Source organism: Myotis nattereri (assembly GCF_964212035.1).
Source record: "Myotis nattereri genome assembly, chromosome: 13".
NCBI classification, from domain to species: domain Eukaryota; kingdom Metazoa; phylum Chordata; class Mammalia; order Chiroptera; family Vespertilionidae; genus Myotis; species Myotis nattereri.
This window is the reverse complement of record NC_138088.1, coordinates 17111967-17130483: the sequence shown is the minus strand read 5'-3', so window position 1 is coordinate 17130483 and position 18517 is coordinate 17111967. Positions and strand designations below refer to the sequence as shown.

Here is an 18517-nt window from a genome sequence, read left to right as displayed (position 1 = left end):
AGAAAGAAGATGCGTTCCTGCTCTGGCCCCCTGGCCGGTGAGCTCAGCTGGTTGGAGCATCGTGCAGGGCACCAGAAGGTGGCGGGTTTGATGACTGGTCAGGGCACATATCCAGGTTGCAGGCTCAATCCCCATAGGGGTGGGGCGTGCGAGAGGCAACCGATCGATGTTTTTCTCTCTCTCCCCCCACTTCCTCTCTCTCCGAAATCAATGAAACCATGTCCTCAGGTGAGGATAAAACTACACGTGCTTCCTGTTGTCTTTCAGCTGCTCCCCGAGGGCTGGGTGGGAAGGGTAAAACACTGGGCACTGCTAATGGGCAGCTGCACAGGGGAAAAGGCCGGGAGAGTGAGGCTCTTCAACCAGCTCTTCTGCCCACCAGACGTCCACCGGCTGCCAATCTGCAGGAAGTCGCTGCCCGTGCCCGGGGAGCAGGGCCTCGCCTCCTGGGCAGCAGTGAGTGAGGGTCTCTCCCTGTGCTTGCCCCTGGCCCCGGGTCCCTGCCAGCTTCACCCGCTGCCCTGGGCTGCGGCAGGCACATTGCAATGCCCACCTTTTAGGCTCCTGGGGGACCTTGGGCAATGGCCCCCGCCCCGCAGGACGGGCCACACCTGCCCACACAGCACAGACATGCAGTGAGGATGAGTGAAGCGCACGCACATGGCAGAATGGGTTTGCGTGGCCGGCAGGCGGGCACAGGCAGCATGGAGTGGGCAGATGGGTGGGCAGGCAAGGCTCACCATTAGGTGCACGCTGGAACTTGACTTCCTTTTCTGGACACACCACAGCAAAAGGGAAAGAACAGGAAAGAGGAGGTAAGAAGAGAAGCACAGAGACGCTGCAGGTTAGGGCGCCAGCGTAGGCTCTGCCTCGGGAGGAAAGAGCGGGAGGAGGAGACCCGGAGTCCGGCACACACGGGCTCCGGACCCTGGGGGAGGAGAACGCCTCTGCCGTCAGGCGCACACACACAGGTTTAGTATGTTCAGAGAGGCCGCGGCCTTGCTCAGAGGAAGCTGCTAGAGGAGATTAAGTCACAAGTCTGGGAGGGTGAGTAACATTTCCATGCAAATTTACAGCTTTGGGCTTATTTTCTCTCATTCCTAGGTCTGCCTGAAATTCGGGTGAGCAGCTACCAGGTAGGTGGTGAAAGTACTCAGACCATCCTCAGGTTAATCACATTTGACTTCTGGACCTTGCCATTTTTTTTTTTTTTTTCCTTTTTGCTGCCCACCTCAAACTGCTTTTGGATGAAGATGTTGAGCTTTTAAAAATTATCTGACAATCAAAATCTGGCACCCCTTTTATCGGCGTGGCCACCCTCGTTGGTAAGATTTCAATGTTTTCTTTCATTTTGCAATGAGTTGGGAAATGGAAAGATAGAGGCGTGTTGGTGATCAGAAGTACAGCAATCACAACGACAGAGATGTAAACCATGGGGAATGCTGGAAGCAGTGACTGATCAGCCTTCACCAGATGCTCACGGACTTTATGTTCAGATGTGAAACAAGAGCATAAAAATAAAGAGCACACGGAACACTGAAATTACATCTCAGAAGACTGAGTCTGAAAGGTGAGAGGTAATTAAGAACCTTCTAATTAGCTGGCTGGGAGACGGAAGTCCCCTTGGACCACGGCTGTCTGCTGTTTGACTACTGCATGTTCGTTTAACGCTACCCCGCAAGCACTCCCGGAGGGCTGTTCTGGCCACAGTGAGCAAGTCCGAGAAACGCTCCTGCCCTCAGGAGGCTGGCACTCTGTGTGGTGCTGTCGTCACATGATCTTTAAGTGAAATGTTTTCCTTTGTGGTTCTTAACTAGCGGCATTCCACTGCACCCCTGCTGACGTCCTCTATGATGTCAAGAGGGTGGCGGCCACAGTCTGGGCAGTCCTGGGATCTCTTTAACGGTTCCAGAGAGGTCTCTAGCTAAAGATCGGTGCTGCGTCTGTCCAGCAATGTTGACAATCTCATCAAAAGTGATATTTCCAGTGCGTTTCATGCTTTTTGCTTCTTCCTGTCTATTGGTGGTTCTGTGAAGGCTTTGATGATCAGGGCAGAGGGAGAAGGCACTAAACTCAACCTGGGCCTGACTGCTCTGATTGGTCCGTTTTACCGTAATCCTCAGACCCTTCCAATCACTGGTTGCTCTGGCGCTGTCATCACCAACGTTTTTTGGAGACAAACCCAGGGGGCCGATCTCGTGGCACTGCCTTCCCCGCCGGTGCTCCTCAGGGTACAGCTTGGATCTGTTGGGTTCGAGCTCCAGTGACGTGGTGGAGGCGGCTGGTGTAGGAGGAACCGCATTCGGGGTGACCGAAGGATGGTACGCCTCCTCCGAGCCCAAAACCAAAAGAACGGAAGAGCCTTCGGCTCTGCCGGGTATCCTGACACTCTACTTTAGAAGGCATCTTTGGGAATACAAATACTTAAAAGAATGGTCCACAATTAGGAATTAGATCTAAAGAAAAAGAAGGCCTAAATATAATGAGGACTCTCATATTTGCCAAAGACAATACGAGATTTTACTTTCAAAATCACCCCTCAAAAAGAGGGAGTTGCCTTACATTCACACTATCCCTTCACTTCATCCAACTACCAGTGGTCGGCAAACTCATTAGTCAACAGAGCCAAATACCAACAGTACAACGATTGAAATTTCTTTTGAGAGCCAAATTTTTTAAACTTAAACTATAAGGTAGGTACATTGTTATTAACTTAATTAGGGTACTCCTAAGGCTTAGGAAGAGCCACACTCAAGGGGCCAAAGAGCTGCATGTGGCTCGCGAGCCACGGTCTGCCGACCACGGGACTAGACCCGGGGAGAGGACACCTTTGCCCAGGCGGTCCATATCTCCTTTATCTTTGGAAGGCGGTCCATATCTCCTTTATCTTTGTAATCTCCATGGGGCCTCATGGAACGCCTTAAAGTTATCGTGCAACCAGCTAACGTTTACTGAGTGGCACTGGGTTCGCTGACTGACTTTCCCCAGGCAAAAGCAGAGCACAGGCGTCCGACTTGCCCAGAATCCGATCAGTGGAACTCTGTGGGGGCCGATCCAGGCCCAGTCTGGGTGCGGGTGGTTTTGGGGAGCTGTCATGGCAGGTTGTTTATAGCGGGTTGTTCTACCCGGGCCTGGCCTTGCACTTTGTTTGTCTGCTTCACTTAACGGGCAGTACGTTCCCAACTTGCTCCCCGCTGGCTGTCCTTTCCCTAAACGGCCTTTCATGAAATCCCGAGATAATCTCTTTCTACTCAAGTGTTATTTTCTTCTAGGTGAGCTGTTTTCTTTCCATTCCTTTCTCCATCCTTTTGGGGCTTTGCCCTCAGCCATGCAAAGCCAGCATGGCAGCACTGTTTCAATACCAGGTCATTTCTCAAGAACTACATCCCACTTAGATTTAAAAATTAAACATTTATTTAAAATTTCAAACCAGAAAAGGGTTCCAGCCTCCTTTCCATACTTAAACAAATATTCAAACAGTACTTAAGGAAATATCTATATCCTTTTGTTCTCTCTCTCTTCTTAAATATTGGATGGCCATTCTGGCCTGGGACTAGCAGAACCCATGAGTGGCCCTCAACTAGGCACCTCTAGGGATCTGAGAGTTGGTGGCCCCTCCAAGTGGCTCTCACTCTTCCATAGACCTTGAGTCACAGGCATCCACATTCAAAGAAACCTAACTAGAACCCGAAGTCCCCATATTCAAGACCACAAAGGAAACTTGCTGCTCAAATTAATGCTATTCGAGCATCTTGTGGTGGAAGCTTCTGGACAGTGAGAAGGAAACCACTCGATGGGCCTTAGGCAGCAGGAACTGGGGCAGCAGGAACTGGGGCGGGAGGATAGGGTATGAAAGCATCTTCTGAGCAACGTCACAGCCTCCCTCACAATCCAGGTTATCGCCTTCACTCTCAGAAAACCAAACCCCACATCCTGGTTTCATCCAACCACGTCACTGTCATCTACTTGTTCCTGATTATAAAAGGACTGAAGCCACATCACAAGCAATTTGGGCAACAGAAAAGAAGGGGGAAAAATCCATAATGCTATCACTCTTGCCAGTCTTTTCTTATACAATTTAAAAGTGTCATTATAAGCTATATACAAGTTTATGCTTTACTTTGAAAAGAAATAGTATTTTGATTTTTATTCTGGTTATCAACATACTGCATCATCTAGCTGAAATATGCAGGACATACAGGAAAAGGTATAAAATAAAAGTTTCCTAAATTCCCATCGCCCAGTGAGGTTATTATTAACACGTCAGTGGGTTTCCTTCCAGTTCATTTTCTATCCACCTGCCATATACTGAATATGATCTATAAACACATTGTTTTTTTTTAAAAAAAAAACAAATGTAGATAGTAGAGTATGTACTGCTTTACACCCCACTTAATATAAAGCATCTCTGTCATTGTATCACATCTCGGTCATAACTGTCATGACAATTAGTAGCTTTATAATGGTCTATTATGGGTTTCCCATCATTCCTTAGTCATTACCTACTGGCTTTTGAGATCATCTCCACTCTTTTCACAGCTACAAATCACGTCACACTGAACATCTTCTCGCTTTCAGTTTTTTCCACATTTTCAATGATCTCTTTAGGATAAATTCCCAGAAGTAGACGTAAAGGGTAAACAAGGCAGGCACACTTTTATCGTTTCTGACACGCAGACTGCTTTACAAAAGGTCATCCTGACTTTTCACTAACTCGAAGAGTCAGAAATGGCACTTTGTTCTGACTTGCATTTCTCTGATATTAGTGAGGCTAAACCTAAACACCCACATGGGAGCCACTTCTTCCTCCTCTTCAGACAGATTGTCAGTTCATCTCCTCTGACCATGATCTGCTGGGTTTTAGGGAGGATTCTGATTTGTTAGAGAAATCTCTTTTGTAGAAAAAAAACATTAACTCTTCCCATCACACCTGCTGTGCTGGTTTCCCCAAGCAGGTCTGTTGCTGGCCTTTTAATTTGGGTTGGCCATCCTCTTCGCAAACACTTGCAGCATCTCAGCCTCTGGGGTCCCACCACTATGTCCAAAGTCTTTCCTCAAGAGTCAGACTCATTTACTGGGCACATCAGGTCAGACGCTGGCTGGGTTCCCCCCCGTTTTCATTCAGAGCAGTTTAGTGATTCTGTCCCCCGAGTTCTCATCCTCCCGTGTTCCTGGAAGGTATGTTGTTGCATACCCGTTCTTTCCCCACCTCCTGTTCGTCCTGCATTTCCTTTGCTGAGTCCTCTTCTTTTCCAGCCCCTTAATAACAGACAACCCCCAAGTTTTGTCTTTACCGGTCTCTTAATCCTTCATAGATTCACATGGGGGGAGGGGAAGTATGATTAAAATTCAGACTCTACCTCCCACCCAGGGCTTTCTGAATCTGGATTCTAGGTTACCCTGGAATTTGTAGTTTTAATTAGCTCCTTAGGCTAATCTTACATGGCCACACCTGACGGTCATCCATCGGGCCAGCATCTAGGGCAGTGATGGCGAACCTGTGACACGCGTGTCAGAGGTGACACGCGAACTCATTTTTTTGGTTGATTTTTCTTTGTTAAATGGCATTTAAATATATAAAATAAATATCAAAAAATTTCTATATGTGACACGGCACCAGAGTTAAGTTAGGGTTTTTCAAAATGCTGACACACTGAGCTCAAAAGGTTCGCCGTCACTGATCTAGGAAGTTCTGCTTGAAATGTGCCCCTTAATGGCTCTTTGATTCACCCTCTCACCGCCATCTCAGCCGTCACTGCTTTGTTGCAGCTCCTATTTGGCGCACTCGCTGTTTGCTTCAGCCAGACACAAGGTACTCAAGTTCCCAGAATCATCGTGCTGCCCAAACTCATGTACCTCCACACGTGCTGTTCCCTCTGTCTGGAATATTCTTCTTCCTTCTCCTCTCCTTAACCTGGCAAAATCCAGGGAATCCTTCAAACTCAGTTCATGGGCTGTCTCCTCCAGAAAGTTTTCCTGTTCTGGCCCCGCTCCTGCAGCCCTATGCACACCCCCTCACGGACCTCGCCAGGCCGCACCAGGACTGGTGGCTTCCCTGTCTCCCCCACCGCGAGCACTTCAAGGGGGGACTATGTTGCTGCTCCCCAACTCCCGAGGCACAGACCTGGCTGAGTGGGCGGAGTGGTGATGCACTCATGCGAGTCCCCATTTGTACGTCCAGTGCGGCCCTCCTCCCCCAGTCTTGCCAGCCCCTTAAAGACCTCTCCACCCAAATCCCCGCCGCCTCGATATCTCAAGGTGGTCAAAACAACCTTCTCTTCCCTCCCCTGGACCTCCCGTCCCACTACCCCATTTCTAGCAGAGGCACCACCAATTCTTTCAACATTCCAGAACTTTTATGTTATCTTTGATGGGTCCTTTTTTAACCCTCCCCACACCCATCCTTTGACACATCTCTAAGCAGAACTAACATCTCATCAGACCCCAGCATCCATGGGCACAGCTAGACCCACTGCCCACAGGCAACCCCTGTTCTGATGGTTGGGTATTTTGAATATTACCCCTTTCTACTTCTAATCACCTTTTCTTCACCCTGCACCCAGACTGTAACAAATCCTAGTCGATACCTCTGTGTCTGGCTTTTACACTCTTCTATTTGTCCTTAACACCCTCAGCCATGTCTTTAAAAAAAACCATCCCACTCACTGTAGCTTCCTTCTCAGTGGCCTTCAGCGTTTCCTGTGGTCTGACCTAGCCCTGCAATTCCTCTGCTCAACCAGACCAACCCAGCTGTAGCTCTGACATCCCTGAGCCACACACCCCAAGTTCCAGGTGGGCAGGACCATAAAAACATTTCCTGTTGTTCTTATGTTATAGAATACATTCTCATTTCAAAGGAAATACTAAAGAACAAAAGGTGTGTTCCCTACCCTGTCCTCGCCTCTAATCCCACTCCCTAGAGGCAATTACTGACTTGGTTCCAAGAAGCTTTTCCTAGAAGCTTCTTAAACAGAACCATCTCGGGTAGGATCCAGTACCACAGGCCATTCCGTGCTGGGCTGGTTCCAGGTGTGTCCGTTTTCCTCTTTAACTACCTTGCCGCTTCCTAAAGCCAGAAGACAGCATCACCTCTTTCTAAAGCATCAGCTTCTACACGCTTGGGTGCTCCTAGAACTGAGTGCAGCCCTGGGCCAGATAGGTACTTATTACACACTCCCTAAAGGTTGATTGATTCTAGCTATTCCCCCAAATAGAGATATGCAACATCTCTCTCCGACTACACCTGCCACCTTTCCTATCTTGGTTCATGTCCAAGCCCATGTCCATGACATCCAGCTCATGTCCTCATAACGGGAAGGGGGCAGCGGTCAACCCCAGCACCATGTCAGCAGCCGTGCGCAGAGCCCGAGCTCCGCTCCCTGGGGCAGGAGTACACAGCAGCAAGCACGCAGAGAATGAGAGGAGGAGGAAGGTGGGCAGGCGAGGAAATGGGGCACATGTGTATATCTAAGCTGGGGACAGAGGATCCTGGGGAAAGGCGTAGCTTAAACGTTTGCTGGGATTTAAAGGTTTGGATAATTTCAGTTTGAAATTCTCCGTGGTGTAAACTGATAGGCTTCAAGATAGCATGAACTCCCATCTCATGCCCTGTCCCCAGCCCTTTCCGACCCCAAGGCATCTACAGGACACCTTGGGCCCTGTGAGGACCCCCAGCCACCTCTCCTCCACTTTGGCCGAGCAGCCACTCACTCTAGGGGTTCCCGCTGGTCCCTGCAGGCCCCTAGTCTCTCCTCTTTCCCTGGCCCCACAGGGAAGCTCCCTTACCTAACGGGAAAGCTGTGCACACCATGTCCCTCGCCTGCTTCTGAGGGGCCTACGCCCTGATAGAGTTTAAGACACTTTCACTTAGAGGTAGCTGAGCTGGGTCCCAGAAGTGCTTTGAGGGAAGGAAAGACCAAAAGGATTATGGCTTCAGGCAAACTTTGCTTTCATTTGATAAAAAAGGGTTTGTGCTTCAGAAAGAACAAGAAAGAAAAAAAATTAACCAAAATGACTTAAAAAAAAACACCAGAGAGTCAAAAGCCCTGCAAATGAGGCACCTGTCTGGAAGTCAAGTTCAGGATTCAGCTTTAGTCAAACCATCGTTTGGATCGGTTCCCCGGAGTCTTTTGGATCAGCTAGGCAGGCTCAGGAGAAACACACCTGCCTTCTGCCCTCTCAGGCCAGTGGAACCTGCTGTTCCGAGCACACAGGTTTCTGGTTTAAAGCAGAAAAGCAAGGACAGGAAGGGTCCCAGGGAAAGGGGGGAATAAGGGGCCAAGAATCCCCATCAATGGCTGCAGGAGAGAGAGGCCGGTCTCCGGCTACAAGGGTGGAGACACCTACCTTGACGCCGCCATCCGACTTCTTGTTCAATAGGCTTTTGGCAGCTGCGAAAACAAAGAGGAAAATCAAGTTTCTCGCATTGCACCCTGTCTTCAACCTGACGCCTGGCAGCTGGATCCACAGAGACTGCCGTGTCTGCAAAGGGGGCCGGAGTCTCCGGAAACCCCCGGGAGCAGAGCACTGCCCGGCAGCCCCAAAGCACGAAGGACATCTCAAGCAGCATCAGGCCCTCGGGGTGGGACCCCAGGGTCTCCTCTGCCATGGAAGACGGCTCGGCAGAAACAGGGACACACTGTGCTTAGGAGGAGAAACCACATTCAGTACCGGAGCCGCCCGGGGCGCTGGGCACTCTGCCTCCGACAGCTTCCACCCGGGCCCAGAGCAGAGCGCCAGGATGAAAGGTGAGGGCTCCGCCCCTAGGTGCCACGGAGATTCTCAGGATGGCCAAGCCGGAAGGATGCAAGACATCTGAGTGTTCTCGAGAAACGGGAGTGTCACAGTTCACGAAGGAGATCAGACGTGAGGACAGACAGACACAGACACAGAGACCAGGACCACCTACAGGAGGGTTCTGCCGGGGGGGTGAAGCCTTGACGGAGCAGGTCCTTACCAGGTTTACTGGGTCCTGTCTGCCACCCTTTCCCGCGTCCACTCTCTGAGCCCACTGAGCAGAAGGACCGGGCAGAAGGACAAGGCATTAAACAGAGTCCAGCCAGCACAGGGCGGTGCTCAAGCTGATGAGCTCTGTGCAGGATGGCTGGGACCAGACAGGAGATGGGAGAGTCTGGGAGGCACAGGGAGATGGAATCAGCTCAACTGTCTGATCCCCTGGACTTCGCTGGGTTTGCATCTTAGTTCTACCACTTGCTCGCTGTGTGACCTGGAGGGAGGTACTGAACCCATCTGAGCCTCAGCTTTTTTCAACCCACAAAATGGGGTGAAACAGGGCCTGGGTCACAGGACAGTGATGGGATCCCAAGGGATCATGCAGGAAAAGCCCTAAGCAGAGTGCTTGGCACATGGCAAGTACTCGGCCAGTGTTAGCTGCTGCCACCCGTGCCTGCAGGTGGTCATTCAGCCCACGCTGAGTCCCACCTCTCTACACTGAGAACAGGGGTCCTTCCGTCACAAGAATTCTGACCCCCCAAAATGGCCTTTGGCCCAACCTCCCTCTAGGCATGATGGGGTGATTCAAAAGTTACGTTTTTAACGTATTTACTACGAGGCCTGACCACCTACTATATTATATGGTTTACATACATCAGAATTCTTAACTCCGGCTGCCCATTAGAATCAGTTGGGGAGCTTTAAAAAAAAATGCTTACGTAAGACTACCCCATGCCCTAGGGATTCTGATTTTTTTTGGTCTGGGGTGGAGTCCCAGCATGGGCATTTTTTTACAAGCTGTCTGTCATGTACAGGCAGGGTTGAGAGCCTTCAACATATATGATCATAATCACCGCCATGATATTTGTTAGCCCCACCGGAGAGATGAGAAAACTAGGGCTGGGAGAGCGGATGCAGCTTGCTCAGGGTGTGGCAGGGCTAGGATCCAAACCCAGGACGCTGCCTCCACCGCAGCACTCTCTAGCCTTGCAGACTGAAGGCCTGAAATGCCAGGCTTCACCATTTCGAGGGGCGTGCCTTCCTCTGTGGGGTCTCCAACAGGGCCTTGAAGCCCAGTCCTCCGGCCCGCACAGGGAGGCCAGGCTAAAGCCCCCTGCTGCCCCGCTCCATGTCCCCAGGCTATTGCCTCCTGAGAGTTGGCAAGCGCCCAGCATGCATGGCTGGTTAGGGGGCTCCGTAACACCAATGCGCTCGCAGATGCCAAGTTAGGTGGTCCATCGGCATGCCCATCTCAGCCCGCAAGCATGGGACTCGCCTCCCTGGTGAGTGGGCCTGGCATGCTGGCCCTCCTGGTGGGGTGGCAGGGAGCCGAGGCAGGCGGTCGGTCGGGGAGGACTCATGCCACGTACCTTGCCCGGCCAGGCCGGCGGCGCTCGCGGCAGGCGAGGCGGGGGCGGAGCTCTGCCTGCCAACTGAGGGGATACAGTCTCTCAGTGCACAGAGCTGCCGCAAAGCCACGGGGCCAGTCCGCAGGAGCATGCCCAGCGAGGAGCCCGCTGGCCGCCCGCGCACAGCAGGGTCCGGGCGGCGTGGCCAAGCCAGCCGAGCTGGGGGAGCGAAGGCGCCGGGGGAGGCCGAGGAGCAGGTGCAGCCAGCCCGGCAGCAGTCTGGGGACCTGAGAGGACTGGGCTCAGCCGGGGCGCAGGGAACGCCACGGCTCCCCTCCGGGGGAATGGCCCCAGCACGTGTCCTGTGACCACCTCGGGCGAGGGTCTGGCTACAGGGAGGAGCCTGGCTGGTGAGAGGCTGTGAGGACACTGAGCCCCACTTCCCAACCTTTCTCCCCAGGGGGACATTTTCAGAGAGCCCCACGCACAGGGCAGCCCGCTCCTCTGGCCGCATTCTGGACAGTGGAGAGACGAGCACTCGGGGCCCGGGAAGGTCACGGACGTCCCACATCCCTGGCTCCTTAGAGACGGGGCTGCTCTCCCTCTCAGGCAGGGAGCCAGAGGGGCAGCTTTTCGCAGCCTGTGTTCCTCAGGGTTCCGAGGGTGAAGATGCCAAGAAGCGAGGCCCAGACAGAAAGTCCACGCTGCCCAAGCAATCCACGGCAGGAGCCCTGATTTTGCCACCAGCCGACCCGCTAGGGCAGTGGTCGTCAAACCGCGGCTCGCGAGCCACGTGCGGCTCTTTGGCCCCTTGAGTGTGGCTCTTCCACAAAATACCATGTGCGGGCGCACACGTACAGTGCGATTGAAACTTCGTGGCCCATGCGCAGAAGTCGGCATTTTGTGGAAGAGCCACACTCAAGGGGCCAAAGAGCCGCATGTGGCTCGCGAACCGCAGTTTGTCAACCACTGCGCTAGGGTTCCGGGCTACCCTACGCCCTGTCTGGGATCTACTCAGAACACAGCCTCGCTCGTTCCTAAAGAAACACCCTGGCGACCTTCCTTCTGGATTCCACCTGCACACCCCTTTCTGCAGGCTCCTGAGAAGGGCCCTGTCCTCACCTGCCCAGAGGCGGGGCAGGAAGGTCATCCTGAGCCTTGCAGTGTCTCAGCTGTCGGTCTCCTCTGGCCCAGGGCGAAGGGAACGCAAAGGCTGGAGGAGGCCGGGCAGCGAGGGCAGGCGGCGCTTTAGGGTTAGCGGAGGTGCTTTGTCCTAACAGAGACCGACCTCCCGAGACCAGGCCACCGGTTGCCTGGAAAGAGGCAGAGGCCCGAGGCCACGGGGCCGGGCACATGCTACTGATTTCCCAGCGGCCGGTCTTCACATTCCTTCCACTCAGAGAGAGAACGGATCACCGTTCCAGGGGCAACGCAGAAACGCCCTTGAGCGTCCTACAAAAGGCTCTTAAACCAAGAACGCAGACGCTGTGAGGAATGAGCAGCAGCACTGGGGGCACGAGGTGGGACTTGCCCTCCTGCTCCCACCTGTGGATGGTGGACTTCCCCTCGTGGGTGTCCACAACACAGGGACGAGCCCCCAGCCAGGGTCAAGGGGACGGCCTGGGGGACACTCTCGGCTCACTCTCCAGTCCCTGTGGCTCTCACTCGGGCTACGGCTCTGGAGGCCCCATGTCCGCAGAGCCAGGGGTTCAGGTTGCCCGGAACCAACACGGATGAGCCCACCAGGACTCAGGCTCGAGGGAGCAACCTCTGCCCAGAGTGGCTGCTGTGCCAGCCTCCCCGCCAACCCTCTCCATGGCAGTGCAGAAGGAAAGCAAGGGAGCGGGTCCTGTTGTAGGACTGAGAGCAGGGCGTCTTGAACCAAAGCAGTGGGTCCGGGGGTCAGGGGGAGGGGAGAGCAGGGAAAAGGGCAAGCAGAGAAGAGGACTTCTGTCTTCAGGGAGTCCTGACATGAATCTTTTCCTCACAGAAAAGCCACTGTGCTTCCCAGCTGAGGGCAAACAATGACGGGGTGGGGGTGGGGCTGGGGGCTGGGTGGGGAGGAGGCGGAGTGTCTTGCATCTTAAAAAGAAATGTCAAGTGTGATTTACAAAGCACTGGTCCCAAGGTCCCTCATTCCTCATGCAAATTTAAGCAAGTGCCTCCCCCTCCGCCCTGCTGGTCGCTGTTTCTTCACTTTCACAGCTAGTAGCGCAGAGAACATTCTAAGCACCGTTGCTGAAAAGGCTCACGCATCTGGAGGAATGTCCACCAGTCACCTCTACTTGGACACAATGGAGCAGAGAGCGTCCCCAAATCTGCAAATTACTGGTGGCGACTGAGCAGCCTCCCTGCCTCTCATCTCGGCCTCCCCCGGCACATCCTCCAACACCCTAGAGATGGGCTAAAACCTTCAGAGTGCTGCCGGTTCTTCAGAGAATGAAATCAGAATTCCCAGGGACCAGGTAAGTGGGAGGCCGGGCAGGCTGCTCCCTGGGTGGTTCCAGGAACAGAGCTCATAAACCCGAATCCGAGGAAAGCCCCCGGATACCAGGTCCCAGGGCCCAGCAGCAGCAGCAGGGTCCTCGTCACCTTGGTCCAGGGGTGGCCGAGACACCAGCACTAGGACGGCAGCACATGGCGACGCCCTGCTCTGACCCACTCACCTCAGTGGAATCAGAGTGCCCGGCTGGGAAAACATACCTGAGAAGTTCCTGGAGACAAGCATGGTCGTGAGGATGGCACCCTGTGGAAAGAAGAGGGTCCTGTGAACCCAACCGGACCCCGGAAGAGGGGTGCCTGGTCCCAGGCAGAGGGCAGCTGCTGGCTGGAGCCTGAAGACATCAGGTCTCTCAGGACCTCCTCCAGGTGCAGCTTTCACAGCTCAGCTCCTGCCGGGAGGAGAGCTTCCTTCTGTGATGGGGCAGGGGGTACACTGTCAGAGGTACGGTTTCAGGGCGCCGGGGGCCCGGAAGGCAAGACTCACCTTCAGTTTTCTCCGGGCATTGAACTTGCGCAAGCACTCCACCGTCTCCTGACGATGCATCATGGAGGCCACCGTGGACCGTTGCTGGAAGCCAGACAGACACGCCCGTGAGTCCCCAGCGAGATTCTCTGCCCCTCACCCTAGTCCCTGCGCTGACGGCCATGCACTCAAGCCACCCTACAGGCGCTCAGAAGAGAAAATGAGGTCACGGGCATGAAAACGGCTTTTAGAACAAAAGCACGACCCAGAACTCAAGGTTAGGGAAGGACAAGAATCTGACCACGAGACACCGCGCCCGTGAGGGGGGGCCCGAGGAGCACGCTCATCCTCTGGGAAGCGGAGGCGAAGGACGGGGAGCTCCTGCGTGCTGTGACCCTCGTGCCCGCCGCCTGCAGCAGCTGTGACTGAGCAGCAACCGAGTCCCCGACTCGAGCAGTGAGAACAGCCCGGGGTCCTGCTCTCGACAGAGAATGCTGGTTCCTCCCAAGGAACTCCTCTTAACGTGCCCCCCACAAGGGCCTAAACGAAGCTGTGATCTCAGGAGCTCTTTATCATTCTGGAAGGAAGTTTTCTTCACCGTCTTAGTGCTAACTTCCTCCCCCCTTACACAGGGGCCGCGGGACGTGATACGCACTCTCAGGTGACTCGGGGTCAGCGGCACAAGCATCGGTTACCACACAGCACAGACCGGCCATGTCCTCGCAGCCACCGAGACAGACAGGACAGTGGAAGGTGGGGCCTGCCACACGACCCCCGGGACACCCTACTTCCCCTATTCCCGAGAGCCCATTTTCAGTTATCGCGACCTCCCTTTGCTGCTGCTGTCTTGGCCAGCCTGCCAGAAAAAGACATCCTACCACATGCCGCCTGGAGCCCACGACCCACGGGGCCCCTCGGCCGTCTCTCCCCCATCCCCGGGCTGCTCCCTTTCCTGGTTCCCAGAGCAACTCTCCCAACCTCCTCTCGCATTCCACCTCTTCCTCCAGAGTGTCAACTTCCGCACCAAGAGGAAGGACGGCTCATCAAGAAAGAACCTCACGTTCAACACCCCCCACCCTCAGGCTGACTGTCACCCACCTGCACCTCATCCGGGTCTCAGCAGCAGCATTCATCCCCCAAGTCCAGCGCTGACCCCTCCCCCTGGGCTTGGAGCTATCCAGGCCTTTGCTTCCGCAATCAGCTAATATTTTTAACCCCTTACTCCAGATTATATTCTTCTCTACAATCTATATATTGTAGTCAAGCCTCTCCTTAAACAAAAATTTTAAAACTCCCCTAACCCAGGGGTCGGCAAACTGCGGCTCGCGAGCCACATGCGGCTCTTTGGCCCCTTGAGTGTGGCTCTTCCACAAAATACCGACTTCTGCGCATGGGCCATGAAGTTTCAATCGCACTGTATGTGCGCGCCTGCACGTGGTATTTTGTGGAAGAGCCATACTCAAGGGGCCAAAGAGCCGCGGTTTGCAGACCACGGCGGCCTAACCCAGGGGTTCTCAAACTTTTTAAACAGGGGGCCAGTTCACTGTCCCTCAGACCGTTGGAGGGCCGGACTATAGTTTAAAAAAAAACTATGAACAAATTCCTACGCACACTGCACATATCTTATTTTGAAGTAAAAAAACAAAACAGGAACAAATACAATATTTGTATTTGCATGTGGCCCGCGGGCCGTAGTTTGAGGACCCCTGGCCTAACCCACCTGTCTTTTCTAAGTAGTACCACTTCTTTCTCCCTTCAGCCCCATTCGCTCTTCACCTCACAGAAAACAGGCTCCTCAGGTCTATCCCACTCCCCTGCCTCCATCAGCAACACAATGAAACAATGGCTTCTAATCGGTCAGAACCAATGGATTCTTTTCTGTCTTTACTGGACTCTCTAGAGCAGCGGTTGCCAACCGGTGGTCTGTGAGGTCTGAAAGGCTGGCGACCGCTGCTCTAAAGCGTGTGATTACAGACACTCCCTTACTAAGACCTCCTGTTTCTTAGGGTCTCCTGCTCCTCCTACACGGCAGTTCTCATTCTCGGTCCCTCTGCAGGCTCCTCTAACTCCGGCGCGACATGCCGTGTTCAGCGGCCATCTCTTCTCTTATACAAGCCCACAGTGAAAAGTCAACTAGCAAAGAAGCAACCCCACCCATTTCCACAGCCTCAACGGCACCTATACAAAAACGACTACAACCTGCATTTCCAACTTTTCACTTTTCCAGTCTCTGGAACCGTGTTTCTAACCACCCTCGGAACGTCGCCAGCCGGAGGCCCTCGAACACCGTACTCATATGTGCAAAACTAAAATCAGCGTATTTTCTCACAAACTGGCTTCTCTCCTGGGTTTCTTCTGGGTCAATGAATGGTACCACCCTCCATCAGTTATCAACTCAACACCTGGCAGCCCCCATAGAGCCCTCTCTCTTCTCCCCAAATCCAACTAGTTACTCAATTCTTTCGATGCTTTCGGTCTCCCAAATATCTCAAAGTTGTCCTCTTCTTGCCACACTGCCCACTGTATCATTATCCTTAGCCGAGACCTCACCTGGCTTTGTCGAGACAATGACAAGCGTCCTGAGCTCTCTGCCCCCAGCCTCTTTCCTTTTCCATCCATTTTCTACACAGCCTCCAAAGTGGTTTTTCTTAATTACAAATGGTTCCCCATGTTTTCAGAATAAAATCTAAACTCCTTAGGCAGAAACCTGTAAGGGCTTCATTCTCTTGCAAACTAACATTCCTTAAACCCACTACCATTTCCCGTGGCCTCTCACCCTGGCCCAAGCTAACCTGTCTGCAGGTTGTCATCCCGAGGAACTCCTGGTCACCTCCTCCATGCAGCCCTCAGTAATCCTACCTCCCTCAGAGACTGCAGGGGCACCTAAGCACTCAGTAGATTCTTTTATGTACTTGTCACATCACAGAGTGGTTGTGTATTTGAGTGCCCGTCCCCCTGGATAATCTTTGCGATCTTTGAGGGAGGGACCATGCCTCATTCATCTTTGTATCTCCAGCACCCACATGGTGACCAGCACCCAAGAGGCAATCAGAAAACACAGGAATAATAAATAAATGCAAGACGGCTGTCAGATGGCCTAGCTGTAGCAAACCCTCTGCTTTGCTTGAACCAATGATTTCAGCTTGCTAGGACTGTGTGTGGAAACGAGAGTATGCTCACCCATACTGAGAGGCCCCTAGGGCTCTCCTAGGGTGAGCTTTATGACTGAATTCAGGGTGCTCTTTTTAATTGTTCAGAGCCCCCCTTTGTTACTGCTGAGTCTTGGTTACATTTCCATTAGAGTTTGTATGAGAGCTAAAGTCGGAATGCGCACCGTAAGTTTGGCAATTCACTTTGGGCTGTGCCAGCTGCTTTCTCTCATCAACTACCTAGAGCAGCGGGTCTCAACCTTGGCTGCACATTAGAATCACCTGGGAATCTTTTTAAAATCCTGATTTCTGGGCCTCATCCTCCGGAAATTCTGTTTCTTTGTTACTAATGTTGTGGCCCCACCCCATAACAAAGAAACAGAATTTCCGGAGGATGAGGCCCAGAAATCAGGATTTTAAAAGTATTCCCAGGTGATTCTAATGTGCAGCCAAGGTTGAGAACCACTGACCTAGAGTCTGCAGAAAAGCCCTCGTTCAAGATCAGAACCAACTCACACCTGACAAGTGAATGGGAGAGAGACGGACAGAGGCCAATTAGCCCCCTATGCCTCCCTGAATCCCTCCAAGCTCCGGGCCCCTCCCTCTCTGCTGAGTCCTTGCTCAGGGCCCAGAATAATTATTCTCTGCTCGTTAATAAAAAGGGCGAGGAGGGTGCGAGGGCACACTGATCCCCTCCATCCTGGGTGAAGACACTTACGCAGACCCATGGGTGCTTGAGAGCCTGGTCGGCTGTGATACGTTTTGCGGGGTTTATGGTCAGCATCTGGTTGATCAGGTTCTTGGCTTCAGGGGTCACCGTGTCCCACTCTGGTGATGGGAACTGAGGAGCAGAAGAAGGGGCAGGAGGGATATGAAATTGGCGAGCCTCACACCCTGAAAGGTAGGCTCTATCTTCATCAGAGGGGTAGTGTGTGCTACCTAAAGCTGCCCGGGAAGGAGTTAGGGAAGCCCTGGGGTATCCCAGCACCTGTGTCAGCACAGGAAGCCAGCAATCATGGTTAGAATACGAGCTCAGAGCAGGAAAGGGACTCCAACATCTTCTGGTTCAACCCTGCCTATCTACTGGGAGGAAGCAGTGATTCAGCAACGTGCCCCAGGCGCCACCGCAGCGGAGGAAGTGCCAGACTCCTTGTCCCTGTGTTAGACGGCACACCACCCCTCCACGCCCAAGGGTTTCAGCGGGCTCCTTGGTTTTACAGACACCAAGAATGGCTGCAAAAAAGTCACTCCCTGGGACAGTGGTGGCAAGAATGGAGACCTGTATGCCAGTCCCTGAGTCCTCCAAGCCCCCTGCCCCCTCCTGGCACCCTGCCCCCTCCCTGGGAAGAGACCATGGGGTAGGAACAAATGGGTCCTTACATCATAGGCTCCGGCCTTGATCTGCTGATACAGCTTGTGTTGATCCTCATCCCAGAATGGGGGGTATCCCACCAGGAGTATATACAGGATGACTCCTACGAGACAGAACACAGGTCACTGGGGTGAGTCGCTCTCTTTGCTGAGGAAAACCCACACAGGACTCAGAGCCACCCAGAGAGTCAAGGGCCACAGCAGAGGTAGAAGTGGATCCTGGCCAACGATGCCGGGCCTCCAGCCCTTCCTGCTATGCTTCACTCCCCGTGACACCAAGCCACGCCAGGGATTTCTTGAGGCACAGCACATCCTCTAAGGCAGCAGTTCTCAACCTGTGGGTCGCGACACCTTTGGGAGTCGAACGACCCTTTCACAGGGGTTGCCTAAGACCATTGGAAAACACATATATAATTACATATTGTTTTTGTGATTAATCACTATGCTTTAATTATGTTCAATTTGTAACAATGAAATTGGGGGTCACCACAACATGAGGAACTGTATTAATCCTTTCCGGTCCAACGTTCAGCAATAAGAACATTAAAAAGTTCAACATTCAATCCCGTCAATTAATTTGCACCAGACTGTTTGAATTCCAAAAATAACATTGGACCGCAAAGAGTTAGAGGATCTCGGCATTAGGAAGGTTGAGAACCACTGCTCTAAGGCGTGGACAAATCCCTCTTCAAGGAGATGTAAACAGAACGGAAAGTACTTGGGACCAGGGC

General features: G+C 53.0%; 1 protein-coding gene across 29 annotated transcripts in view; it reads right to left on the bottom strand.

The window, feature by feature from the left end:
- The window catches only part of CAMK2G (calcium/calmodulin dependent protein kinase II gamma), a 59232-nt gene that overhangs the window by 12926 nt on the left and 27789 nt on the right, over window positions 1–18517 (bottom strand). For 10 of the 29 annotated variants that reach the window (XM_081104860.1, XM_081104835.1, XM_081104863.1 and 7 more), the window contains exons 9-15: window positions 17796–17890; window positions 17134–17256; window positions 13288–13371; window positions 13005–13047; window positions 10323–10385; window positions 8347–8390; window positions 741–773 (exon numbers count right to left, since the gene is read on the bottom strand). In XM_081104860.1, the coding sequence (XP_080960986.1) occupies window positions 741–773; window positions 8347–8390; window positions 10323–10385; window positions 13005–13047; window positions 13288–13371; window positions 17134–17256; window positions 17796–17890 (485 nt within the window). The remainder of the gene's footprint in view (window positions 1–740; window positions 774–8346; window positions 8391–10322; window positions 10386–13004; window positions 13048–13287; window positions 13372–17133; window positions 17257–17795; window positions 17891–18517) is intronic. The other 19 variants (XM_081104861.1, XM_081104848.1, XM_081104849.1 and 16 more) reach the window with 3 other exon arrangements.